Genomic DNA, 13976 nt, shown 5'->3' with positions numbered 1-13976 from the left:
CTATTAAATTTGTTCGTGACGTTGAAAGCAAACAAAACTCAGGCACATCTTTGCACATCGTTTTGCTACTAGTACGAACTTCGTTGGTGACGATTGTCAAAAATAAACAAACGCAGAGAACTCAGTCATGCGTAATCAGAATCCATTCATGCGTATCAATTTAAATAGGCATAGACAGCTTGTACTTTATAGGGTATTGTTTGCACAGTTTGTCAAGAAGTTTCTGTTTTCTTTGCTACCGGTACAGGCCTACGCCCTATCCTATAGTATTGCAAAATTTTTTAATTGTTGAATACGATAAGGCACTTCATAGGTGGCAAGGTATCACTTTGCTAATTATACTATAGGCTATGCTATGATGTTTGAGTAACATGTTATTTGGAACTTTTTCATATTCTCTCCAGTCTACCAGTAAGTTAACTGGAAAACATGCTGGCATGTGCAATTGTGCACGTCGTAGCAATAGTGGTTTTTAAGGTTTTAGAAAAAAAAACTTTTTTTGATTCTTTTGTGTTTATACCACCGTAATTTACCTTTTTAAATTGTAATACAGTAAAGAAACTTTCATGTGATGAACAAAGTCACTGACAATCCGCCTGTCGTCTTGGGGAAAACATTCTATTGTGTTAGATACTATTTTAATACATATTTAAAAGCATTTGATGGAAATGTAGAATGTGCTATGAAGAGCCTGTTGCAAAGGTAAGTAGGCTAATACGCGTATCTATTTTATAGATATTGTATCATACTTCAAATGAAGTGGAAGACTGGTAATATCATTTATGACAGTATGAATCAACTTTTGTTATTTTTAAAATTTCAGAAAAGATATATCATTTGATACTCCATTACCATCATTTAATGAAATGAAAAGGGAAAAAGCTGTGTCATGGTCTGTACATTTTTCTGATGCTAATAGAATGGATCAAGTTTTACTCGAGTTAAATTCCTTGAAGGATCTTCATCGTCTTGTTAGTTTAGCAGCAGTACTTGAAAAGCTGCTATTATGTGGTATGTGGTAAATATGCTTGTACAGAATTACCTCAAGAGATATCTTACTGCAGTGCATGGACTTTTAAGTTGAAATTATTTTAAATCTGTATGTTTTTGCATGTAGTTTTTATTGCCCTAGCTTACATATGCTGATTACACATTGTATAATATATAATATCATAGCTTTTGTTTGCTTAGACTTTGTTTGTGAGAAATAGGTATTAATACATATATAATTCTTCAAAGGAATAACTTTCCACAAGAATGCAATGGTTTACGACACACCCTGCTGCAACTCTATTCTTAGCAGAGCCAATACATTTCGAAAACATTGCAAATTCTGTGACTTAACTGTCAAAATTGGTAAGGTTGAATGTTTATGTTTTCCAACCAATTTCTTACTACTTTGTATGGTAAAATTCAATAGATGCTGTTGTTAACGTTGTTTGTTGAGTTATTAGCCATGAAATGAACACAACAATAGTGGATAAATAATGCTAATTTAGATTTACCTGAATGGACTTTTTTTTGAGTTACAACCACCATCTTTCTTGAGTTGCAAGGGTTTTCAATAGATGATGCTTAGCAATGGAAATCATTTCATACCAATTGAATTTTAAGTTGCAAACCTCCGTGCATCAGACTGTGAAGAATTCACTCTGATGAGCAGCATATGAATTTCTTATCACACTGTAAAGAAAAAGTTATTTCGGAAAATGTTGCCTAATTTTAGGCTGCCTAGGTTTTCATTTTGCAACTGCACTTTTAATTTTAAAAAGTTGACCCCTTGAGTACAAATTTGACTTCTTGGTATCAGCTGTGTTATATAACATTATATTTTCCTGCACTTGCAAAGTTTAAAATACTACAGGCATATACGAACTGAAGCACTATATGCACATGTTCAGCTTGATGTTATGTAAACGTTGCATGCTATGCTAACTATATATTGTGACATCATACCAAACTAATCTGGTGTGAAAGGTTTAAAGTGTGATAAATAAAAACTAGGCAACATTTTTTCAATACCTTTTTGTTTTGTAAAAAAATTCATAAGCTGCTCACTTTCAAACACATTTTTACAATCCGGGAGGCATAATGCTTGTAGTTTAATAGAATCAGATTGCGCTAAAGATTTTGATTGCTAAGGAAGGCTAATTATAAATCTTGCCACTTACACAGGGTGGTGGTAAAAATTTAAAAAGGTTATTTGAATTGAGTGTAATTTAAAGTTTGATTTTTATAGTTAGTAATTTGGATTAAGTAATTCAGTTCTTTGAATTTAGTGACTTTAAAATCTCAGCTATTGTTATGATTTTTTGTTTTATGTATTTTCTAGGAAATGACATCATACAGGCAAACAAGACTATCCTTGCTGCTTCTTCTGATTATTTTGCCCAATGTTTGAATGACACTTCAACATTTTTAGAAGTATGTAAGCATAAAAACATACTGGTAGTCTAATATACTCGGAGCATTTATTTAAACTACAAAACAATTTAATGTATGGCCACATATCAAGGATAGAGGATGGTTTGTCGTGGCACTAGCTGTATACTTTGCCTAAATAACAGATACCAGAAACATCTACCTCAGTATTCGAGATTTTGCTTGACTTCATATATACTTCCCATATAAAGATTACGTCTGAAAATGTTGATACGTTGTTGAAAGCTGCTGTTACTTTTGAGCTACCTAAGCTCCAACACCTTTGCAAGGTCAGAGATCTTTGTACCCAAATTGAATCACATGTATTTATGTTGATGTTGTCTGAACCGTGTTAACTAAATTTTAAAGTAAAGTAAAAACAGGATATAGTTTGGCACTCTGAAGGTTAACTTTATATTTTTCTACACGAGCTTTCACAAACATAAGCTTGCTTCTTCAGGTGAACTGCAAAAATCAGGTTTTTTGTTCAAAATTCATTGTTTTTCGCAGTACATCTGAAGAAGCAAGCTTATGCTTGCGAAAGCTCTTGTAGAAAAATATAAAGTTAACCTTCAGAGCGCCACACTATATCCTGTTTTTTATTTTACATATATTTAGGTACTGTATACACACTTTAAGCAAAACCAATGTTTCCTGTGTTGCATGCTGCATTTGATTGCTCTTAGATTTACATAAACTTTGCCAAAGCATCAAATCAGTTTCCTTTGAAAAATTTTGATCCGACGATAAAGAACAATGTTATGATGCAAGATGATGCTGAAATAATAAATGCTCCTCTTCCTATTGTCCAATTCACAAGACGAGCTGAAAGGTGGGTCTGGCATGACTGTTTATAGCGAAGCATATGACTCAAAACTCAATTACTTAATTTATATTCACATACCACACTGCTGTAAGTAATTATGTAATTTTTGCAACTACCGTGCTACTGATAACACATATCGTTTTATGATACTGCACAGTATTATAGTTGTTTCTTGGCAAAGTCGATTCATATCACAAATAAACACTTATGGATCACTATTATTGCAAAATTTACATCTTTTTGACGACAATCCTAGACTTGCACCAGAAAAACATTGTTTATTCCAAGATAGCAATTTTCCATTTAAACTTTTATCCTTGTTTTGTGTTATAAATGCAAGGTAGAAAGACAGGAAAAGTTGCTTACCAGCACTGTTATAAATTGGGCTTCTTTCCTAACAGGCTTTTCCTCAAACTCAATTACACATCTTTAATGGATGTAATGTGTGACCTAATTTAGTGCAACGTAAACGATATTTGATCTATGGTTGAAAAATTTACTCAGACAACAAAATTAAAACTAGTTATGAGTGTGACTATGCCATTAAATTTCACTCGACGAAGTGACCAAATGCAGCCATAACTCAGTTGACAACCCTGTTCTATTTGATCGAAGCTTGAGCAGTAGTTTTTTCAAGGGATTCATAAAAGCTTTTGTTTGATTTAACAAAGATTTTGTTACATCACACCGCAAAGTGCAAACACTGTTTTCTGGTTCTGCCCAGTTTCAGAAAGTGACAACGTCGACAAAGAGTTGAGTGCAGGTTTCAGCTGCATTTCAATTTTTCAATTTTATTGTTTACGCAGTGAGTGCAGAGAAGTTTAAAACCTAATTGGCAATGTTTTATGTGGATAAAATTTAGGCTATGTAATAACGCAATATATGCCAAACGTTCATACCAGTAGCTGTGTTACGTTATGTCTTTTATGTGCAACCTAGTTGTTTACATTTGATAGTTATATATGATGATAATGAATTTCATTCACCAAATTTTTCATGTTTTTGTTTTTAACTTAGATTGTACATTTTGCCATAAAAATCGTGTCTGTTGCAAAAGGAATATTTTCAATTATTTTTAATGTAATTTAATTTCAGAAAGGCAAAAACAGCAGCATATGCAACCATTGAAGCTTTTGAAAAGCAAAATGAAGATTTTAACGTGATAGGAAATGCAGCAGCTACTAAAAAGCTGACATCCAAAGGTAGTAAGGTGCTTGTAAAGTAACACTGCTAAAGATGAATGTCATGTTCACGCGATGTTTTCCGTGTGAATTTACTGTTTTCATAGATTATATGCATGCTGTTGATGTGATGCACATCATGCAATGCAGTCGCTCTTTGTTCATAATACTGTGATTAACAATATAGATCCCGAATACTCCATTGATGATGAAGATTTTGATGAAAGTGATCCCCACCTCTTGCAGCAAAATGAATTTTCAGATGAGAGTAATTTTGTGTGCCCCACTTGTGGTGCAACATTTTCTCAGGTAATGTTGCCAAAATATGACACAAGCAACTTGGAAAGTAGAGGTGTATTTTGTAGACCCATTGCTTTTTACTATTAATTGTATCAATAATGTATTCATGGACTTGTAATTCTTTGATAAACAAGTGGAATAATTTAACCACAACTTCAGAGACTGACATACAGCTTACATTTGCTTTGCCATGATGATGAACCAGTTTTTCAATGCCTGCATTGTGGCCAAGCTGAAACTAGTGCTGATACGCTAAAGGTGAAGTTGCCTTAAAACTTGTGGCTATTTAATTTGTTACTCTCTTGATCTCAGATAAATCTACTGTATGTATTTTTGCCAAAAGCTTTATCAATGTTTGTTATTGTAGGTTCATATGCAAGAGAACCATGCAAAAACCGAAGATAACTCAACAGGTTCATGCTTTTTATTCAATACACTGTTTATCTAGATTTTTGAAACTTTGACAGCTCTCGGTAGATTTAACTTTTTGCTGCTTTTCAATATTAGTAAGAAGCAAAAAGTTGTCATGGCATGTCTCACATTATGCACTTTGCTTGTTTCCAGAAAGATCATTGGATGATGAAACAAAACCAGCGTGCAATATTTGCCTAAGAACCTTTTCTAACTTGCGTAACCTCTCAGTTCATTTAAAAACTCACCAAAAAGCTGCCACTAATGAAAAGGCAAGCACCAACCGGCCTAAAATTCACCCGTGCACTGTTTGCAAGAAAACGTTTCGAAGCAAAAGTCATTTGGGGCGACACATGATTTCCCATACTGGTTTGTGGTAGAAACATGAAGGTTAAAATTAACGCTTGGCGTTGACTCAACATTTTGTGCAAAACTAATGAATTGCAGGTGAAAGAAAGCACTGCTGCACCACTTGTGGTAAATTGTTTCTGAAAGCTGACCATTTAAAAAGACACGAACGAATCCATACCAGCGAAAGGCCATTTACCTGTGAGAAATGTGGAAAAAACTTTAGAGACAAAGACCATCTGAAGGTTGTCTCAATTAGACTAAAGTTTTATATTTTTACTCGATTTGATTGCTTTAAGTTGTAAAAAAATAATTTGTTCATCGATCAGTTGGTTTCTCATTAAATTAAATGTCCTCTTTCAGCGTCATCATTTGTCTCACTCCAACGATCGACCTTACTTCTGTGAGATCTGTGGAAAACAGTTTAAGGACAAGAGCACACTTGTGTCTCATCAGAAATGTCATTCATCCACTGCCATTGCATGTGAAATTTGCAGAAAATGTATGAAATGTGTTCATCGGATGGGATTGCGAGTGCATAATTGTATCAAACAATTTAGTGTATATATGTCGTTTTCAAGAAACAATAAATGTTTTGCAGTATTTAAGACACAGGAAAGGTTGGAGGTCCACAAAGCAAAACACGCAGAAGCAAAGCCTCATGTTTGCGAAGTTTGTGGAAAGAAATTTCCGTTTCATGGACGCTTAAGGAAACACATGTTGTCGCACACTGGTAAACTTTAATACACAAAGAGTTTCTATTTTGAAATGAGCAAATGCTTTGAAATTATCTAACAACAGTGAAAAAGATTAAATTCCAATACGTGCCAGACGTGAATAGGATTTGGATAGTATTTGTCAGCTACTGCTACACAACATTTCGCCTACCACTCTCACATGCTACAATCTACTGTAACCTTTTTTATTTTAATCAATGCATCAGGGGCAATGCAGTGGGTTAGATGTAAATAAAACTTGTTGTTTTGCTGTTTGGACAGGAGCGAGACCTTTCCACTGTGAAACTTGCGGGAAACAATTTCGAGACTCACATTCACTTCGCTTGCATCAGAAGAAGCACACTGGAATAGGTCTTCATCCTTGCTCAATTTGTGGAAAGGAGTTCACCAATCCTTTTCACCTCAGGAGGCATGAACGTGTCCACACAGGTGCTTAGTTTTTAGTCGGCTTAGAATCTAGCTTAATGTCTTGTAATTTTATCCATTTCTTCCGTCCATTTGTATGTGTCTACTAAGGTGAGAAACCATTCCAGTGTGAAGTTTGCAAGAAAACTTTCACAAGGCTTGATAATCTGGATGCACACAAACGATCATGTGTTGTCAAACAGGTAGATTGTAGATGTACGATCAACAGTACAGTAGAGATTAGTGAAATTTTGGTATAATATCTACCTGATACGTTATACTTATAAATGGAAAAAAACGGTCCAGATCTTTAAATTTATTGCAGAGTTTTTCTCTCGCTGTGTCTAACACATCTTGGAATCTTCCAGACATCTTAGATTCGAAGGATCATACTGAACAAATGACTTCAGTGAGGAGTTTATAGAAGGTGGCATTTCTGTCTTGGTACGGCCTGAAAACTAATCTATCTTTATTCTTTACGTTAATTCAGGATACCGCTTCTGCTTCACTAATTCTTACTCAGCAGTCACAGGCAAACCTTCACTGTATATCCAAGTATGTTAAACTGCGTACAAATTTATTTTCAGATTTACAGGGAACTGTAATTTAATGGTTGCAAATGATTTCTCGTTTTTATATCTAAAGTTAACTGTACCTCCTTTGTGCTAATCTGAATCTCTGATTTCAGTGTATTCTTTTAAACTGTTATTTACAGAATTAACATCACAGAAAATCCAATCCCACAACATCTCACTGATCCTGACCCAGTTGTAAATTCGTCTGTTTTGCCTCAAACATTTTCAGATCCCGCTGTCAATCATCACGCACAACTCGCCACTGTCCAGCGTTTCGGTTGGTATCATTTTCAAGTTGTGAAATATTAGAGCTTTACTTTGCAGAAGTGGAGTGATTAGGGCTGAGTAGTTCCATCAATCGAACACTCGATACTACATAGTTTGCGATATAAAAATGTATAACTTTTTCCCCTATTTAGACCAACTTACACCCGAGGATTCTGGTCATCACAGCGCGAGCTTGCATAATGCCCAGTTGCTTAACTTTGATGTTAACGCTGCAGTCAACTCATTTATTGGCTTTGGTTCTAATATATAACTTCCAGCCGTTTTACCATCAATAGGGCTGCTGTATTGCCGGTATTTCATTGGACGCGTATTCTTTGTGATTTCAACCGTCAATGTGAATTTTTAGAAACGTTTGCTGTTTGCTATCTGACACTTTTTATCTTTTTCTGTTTATTATAATAACAATTGCAATAATTATTGCTAAGCAACTCGTGTTTTGCTTGTTATTGGCGTTTTACTTAACCCGCACTTGATGCTGTTAATTTGAAAGTAATTGTAAATGTAATGTTTATATTTACTTTAACCAGACAGACTGCAAATTTGGTGCCCTCTGACTATGGCATTCGTTATAGATTCAAAATTTTATAGGGAAATATACCTCCGGACCACAGTTCTACGTCAGTGCTTGTCAAACAAAATTTTTCACGACCCAAAGTCAAATTGATTGGTAAAACAGTTCCACACAATGTCTGCTATTAAAAAAAGCAATAACCTATTAATTATTAAAAATACAGATACTAAAATAGAAAAAGCTTTTTCAGACAAAAGATAAGGCCTATTCGTAAGAAACGACCCATTCATCATCAGTATGCTGAAAGCCAAGCCAGTCAAATTTATGGGTTAAAACCCACAGTTTAAGAAAGACTACCCTAAAGTTGCTATTATTACCAAGCCATGCCACATGAAAGTTAAGAGCATATTTTACGTATCCTTCAGCACAAACAATGTAGCCCTAGATCAGCGCTTCCCAGCCGGGGAGCTCTTAAGAGGGACGCGAACCATTTAAAAATATTACTATTTCTGGTAATTAACTAAAACGTTTTTTAAAATTAACTGATAATCTACAGTTTTCTATTAATTAGTCCGTGAAATGGAAACTATGAATCTGCCCATTAATAAATAAATCTATCGTTTTTATTTCAATGTTTTTTTTTGCCGATCTCATGAGAAGTGGGCTGTGGGCTGAAAAAACCTTGCCCTAGTCGTTTTAAGTCAAAAATTTCTCACATAGTTTCAAACCCAATCCGGGTGACGTAAACCTTACACACTGTTCGGTAGGCCGATAGCCCCTGCACACTTTTTGGTAGGTTACGAGTAACAACCTCATGGGAAAATAGCATTTGTTGAAATTATTTGGTCCCAAAAGAATGGTATTATATCATAATCTTAAACTGAAGAAAGTCTTCGCGACTTAATTTGGCAATCATTCCTCATGACAAGTTACAAGTAGCGATGATTCCCCATCGCTTGAGCCCCGTTGCTGAGATAGAATTAAAGAACACCCAGGCAAGTGTAGAGGGGGTCCAGACCTACGACTTTTGATGGGGCCTGTTATTTGCAAATTACATTCATTTTCACGTCTCTCTAAAGGAAGCATGTGAAATAAATAATGTGTAATAACGCACCATAAGTAAAAAAATGTACAACTATCCGTACTTGCACAAAGGCTAGCTCGGTAACCGGACCTCAAGCGATAAGAAATCATTGCCAGGGTTAAGTCGTGCAAAAACTTTGCTCAGTCCAAGAATAAACATTAATTATCATACCATACCATGTATAAATAACACAAAAGTTAAAAAGGATTGCACAAGAAATACGATTTTCTGTGTTTTTATCGATTATATTCCAATAGCGCGATAGCCAGTGGCGGATGAAGGCGGGTGCTGCAGTATCAGACCCACTGGCAAAAATAAATCCTTTGGAATACGTATGCCTGCCATAAAAAATAAGCATGTTCACCACAAAAATCGGTAAGTACAGTGAGTGGTATGTTTGTCAAATCTTTACTAACGTTTATATTATATCTATGGTTGACATGCGGCAATTGCATTCAGTGTGCAGACTTTGTAATTGCATCAACGGTTACTTAAGGCTTTAAGCTCTGCCGGTAACCTAGTAATTCAAAGTTATCAGTTATCACTCCGTTTTTCAGTAAAGATTTAAAAAGTCGTACTAGTGGAGCCGATCGCTGACAATTTCACCGGTGACAGTTTTAAAATTGTTACCGGAAGTGATAAAAATAATACTGAAAAATGTCACTGAATGACAATTTTAAATTGTCAGTGCGTGGTGGAGCAGCCGGTGATAAATTTAAAGGCTGCCACTATTTCACTGGAAAAAATGGTGCGTTCAAAGCTCTTTTTCGCAGTCTCTTGTTAAACTAACTTAAATGTTATAACATAGTTGCCTAAATCTATATTCTAATCTAAGTCTAACTTCAATAAAAAGCTAAGATTAACTTTTTGCATACCCATTCTCCTAACCTAACCGCCTATTTTTAACTATTGGCTGCGTGACATACTTCACGTGAAATAGTTGCTGTTTAATTTAAATTGTCAAATTTAGCGGTAATTAGGTGAAAATTTATCAAAACTTTTTGGTAAATTATGACCAAAATTGTCACTGAAATTAACACTGGGTGAACAAGTTCAAAAATGACGATCAATATCATCAATAATAATTAAATTTATCATTCAGATAACATAGGTTGGGTCTAGTATACAAGTGCACAACGACAGGATGGTTTTGTACACTAACCCTCAGCTTCTTCAATTGTGACGTCATCTGGCTGTGTTGACATAAATTTGGTTTTAACCGCCAAGCCTAGATATTTATATGTGTAAAATCTACTTTTTTGTTTTCTAAGAATATTAGTCACTGAATGTTTTCGTAAATTCAGCTGTTTGTAGCCTATGCATTATTTTAACTATATGCTACAAAGATTGAAATATAAAATTTATTAATTCATCATTTCCTATTTCAGTGTTGCCAATCCATTATGGATAATGAGCCATAATGGAAAGCATGGTACGCACACTCACAAGATTTGTCCATGTGCACACCAAATTTTATTTTTGTGTAAGACAATTTATAATTAATTAATCAGCAACAAAGAAAGTGAGGTCATTTAAATTAGTTGACTGATTACTTATTTGTTAAGTTTTTTATACACTATAAACCATTGACTCAAGCTGTTCAACATTTTTCAAATGTGTCTGCATAGATAATGCTGTGCACATGATATTAGGTGTTTTATTTTCTTGTAATCTGACATTGTGAAGGTGTACAGTTTGTGACAGTGGAGTCCTGATGTCGCAGCACAAGGTTTCAGCTGCTTTCAAATGTAGCTGCTTCGCCAAGAAAAAAAGTCTTTTTCTTATAGTATTAGTTTTTGGATTGCTTGGATATATATTATGGATTTTAAAATGGAACCAACGGTAACAGTCAAATATATATATTGCCATATTGATTACTTTTAAATAGAAGTTTGTCAATGTAACCTTGTCCAGTTTAAAGAATATGTTTTGTAAATGATCTTAGATTCGTTCATGTACCTGCTAGTAAAAACTAGAGAGCCTTTATAATTACGGAATTTTTGACGCCTTCTTATTTCAGTTTTGTATAATGTGTGAGGTCAAAGAAGTATATTGACAAAAAAATGTGAAATCCTTGTTTTTTTGTTCCTGTTATACATTATTTGGTGCCGTTTAAATTTTAAACAGTGAAGTCACGACATTTTAACTGACAAAGATGTATGTTCTTCAGGTTTGATGACAGAGAACAGGTTTCTTTCAGACTTCCATATCGATATCAGAAGAATGTTTTTCCCGAAAGTGAATTCGTTGTCACTTATATCCATCAACCACAACATTTAGTTTCAACCGAGGTATGTACGATTTCTTTAACTGTGTAAGTGAACATCCAAATAGTGTTTGACATATTTAGCAACTTTTAAACACATCCGTAATCTAATTGTGCTAATCTGATATGCTAATCTAATATGCTCATGTAAATGTTGTTTTGCATTGCAGCATTTTCAATAATTGTATGTATACATAAGAATAATTTTTATTGCAGGAGAAGAAGAACTTCGTTACATTTTTTGTTAAATCTGCACCGAGAAACTTTAAAAGACGAAAAATAATTCGACAGACTTGGGGATTATATTCATCCTTGGATAACTTAAATTTCACCGTCATTTTTCTGATTGGATCTGTTCCAAACAAATTTCAAAACAAAATAAACCTGGAAAGTGAATGTTTTGATGATATCCTACAAACTACTTTTGATGATACATTTAGGAATCTAACTATTAAGACGTTGTCTGCATTTAAGTGGATAACACAGAAAATGGCCAAAAAAAGCATGTTTTATGTAATTTCTGATGATGACTGCGTCATTAACCTGATGGAGACCGTAAAATTTTTACAAACAAAAGTTGAAAATGGAAAGCCGATTGACAACCGAATATATTGTGGTTTCCAGTATGAATCCATAAATGGGGTTATTCGGGGTAAGCATCGCTTAAGCACGTCTTGGTCCCAATACCCTGCTCTTCGCTACCCAAGTTTTTGTCGTGGTGTCATGGTTATATTAACATTTCCAATGATTGTTGACATCTATGAAATGTCAAAGGTTACCAATTATACAGGTTTTCCCTTGGAAGATGTAATGGTTTACGGGATTTTAAGGCACAAACTGGGACATAATGGCAATGACATTTCTGCTGTTATTAATGGTGGCCACCCTATTATGTTTTACCCATGGGATAACAATAATAAATCTCTTCTGATAAAGATGAAAAGAATGTGGAAACTTTGGTTGCCAGAAATGCTAAATGTTACTACTGTGATCAAAAGGAACATCACTGACAAAACATGCCCAGATTACTTTTTGCCTGCTGGTTAATACAGATAAAACATTGTTACATATATATCCACTGCAATGGTTTACCAGCAGAAGTTAAACTATGCAGAGCTCACAAAATCCTTGATTTATTTTTACCTGTGATACTGTCTGTAGTAAATGCATAAACTAATGTTATGAAGTTTTACATGTAGCTCCGTCCCCTATCTTCGGTCAATCTTTGTCTAGTACTGATCACATACAATTGTAAATCATGTGTGCATTTTATGCCGAGTTGTGTATGAACTATTTATTGCAAATTTTAGCTCATTTATCCAGAGTGTACTTTTGTATGAAGTTGTGTAACACTGTGATTTTTGCACATATGTACCTCTTATCATGTTTGTAATACAATTTGCATTTTTCCGTTGTATGTGGACTCCAACGGTTTGGTAAATTTTACCTCTGCAATAGTTTGCCATTTTACATACTTATGACTGTAATTTCTCAGTGTTACTTTTTATGTGAAATAAGGGATCATATTTATCTGCAAAAGTTAAACAAGATAACAGAATACCATAATTACCTATCTTCAGAATGGCCATTTCTTCTTTCACTTTATATGGCAACTGTTTGAGTGGTTTTGTGTGATCTTCAATTGTTATCACATCTTTTATTTTGCAGTAAAACCATTTTAATCAAATGACAAAAGATTCTTATTAGCCTGTAAGTTGTTGTTCACAAGTGTGTTTATAGTTCAAAGATGTCTTGCGTTTCTGTTGGTATGCTCTTTGATGCCTTTAGGTTAGGTAAACCCTATGAATAATTCAACATAATCATGTGCCAGCAGAACATTCATTTCACGTTTAGTGCAGTGATGTCACCGAACGTGCAGCTTTTTCAATCATAATTTCCTGCTTATTGTCGTCTTGTCGGTACGTTATATGAAAGTTTTTTTGGCGTGGTTATAAATATACGCCCCCACAAACTTCACTAATGACTTGCAGTTGTTATATTTCATATGTATACAGCACTAGTTTATACCAAAACTACGAGTAATGAAAGAGTGTACGTTGATTTTGTTCGAATTGTGTTATTGTATGTGCTGTCATATCCATAAATGATACAGTGAACTACTGGAAAATACGCTTTTAACTGACATTTAAGCTTTTGTGGTTTCCTGAAAGATTTCTATGGCATGTTATTATACCAATGATATAAAATGTGTAAGTTTTGCTTAGTTTACTTATGCCACGTTATAAAAATAAATAAATAAAACGAAAAGTTTTCTTTGCAGAAATTCTCACAACTATGTGGTAACTGTAACGAACCAAAGCTTAACCTATACGTCTATGCGTAATACATCTAGCCAACGTGTCCCGGGTCGTCGTATTAGTGGATTATTTTGTCGGGAGAGCGCTAGGCTTGCAATAATGCGGCCTGTGTTCGATACGCATTGGCGCTACCATTATAATGCTTGTGGGCAACAGGGTGAGAATCGACGACGCTTGCTCTTGTTGAGCGGTCGTGACCAACAGTTCTAAATTTGGATAATAGAATACAAAAAATGCGCGTAGAATATCTATCGTAACTTCCACAACGGCTAAGGTTCGGTATCCGGAGCTCAGCGATGATGAGT

General features: G+C 34.6%; 2 protein-coding genes across 6 annotated transcripts; both read left to right on the top strand.

The window, feature by feature from the left end:
• Positions 1–195: 195 nt before the first annotated feature.
• On the top strand, positions 196–7924 carry LOC143448980 (uncharacterized). Of its 5 annotated transcripts, none has more exons than XM_076948972.1 (21): positions 196–321; positions 554–702; positions 824–1011; positions 1240–1356; positions 2333–2424; positions 2568–2711; positions 3108–3253; positions 4343–4449; positions 4616–4737; positions 4888–4986; positions 5096–5141; positions 5293–5508; positions 5587–5732; positions 5851–5989; positions 6089–6220; positions 6486–6653; positions 6741–6832; positions 6955–7038; positions 7120–7184; positions 7345–7481; positions 7624–7924. In XM_076948972.1, exons 2-21 carry the CDS (start codon positions 572–574, stop codon positions 7740–7742), a joined length of 2490 nt encoding a protein of 829 aa, XP_076805087.1. In that variant the 5' UTR covers positions 196–321; positions 554–571; the 3' UTR covers positions 7743–7924. The 5 variants fall into 5 exon arrangements, with proteins under 5 accessions (XP_076805087.1, XP_076805090.1, XP_076805086.1 ...); XM_076948971.1 differs by having other exon boundaries at positions 212–411; XM_076948974.1 differs by having other exon boundaries at positions 212–702; positions 2634–2711.
• A 1613-nt stretch (positions 7925–9537) lies between these two features.
• Positions 9538–13720, top strand: LOC143450350 (beta-1,3-galactosyltransferase bre-5-like). The gene is made up of 3 exons (XM_076950860.1): positions 9538–10929; positions 11258–11378; positions 11570–13720. The coding sequence occupies exons 1-3, from the start codon at positions 10802–10804 to the stop codon at positions 12398–12400; spliced, it is 1080 nt and encodes a 359-aa protein (XP_076806975.1). The 5' UTR covers positions 9538–10801; the 3' UTR covers positions 12401–13720.
• The last annotated feature ends 256 nt before the right edge of the window (positions 13721–13976 follow it).

The sequence above is a fragment of the Clavelina lepadiformis genome, chromosome 3 (assembly GCF_947623445.1).
Source record: "Clavelina lepadiformis chromosome 3, kaClaLepa1.1, whole genome shotgun sequence".
NCBI lineage: Eukaryota > Metazoa > Chordata > Ascidiacea > Aplousobranchia > Clavelinidae > Clavelina > Clavelina lepadiformis.
The sequence above is the reverse complement of the archived record's forward strand: the minus strand, read 5'-3'. Positions and strand labels throughout refer to the sequence as shown.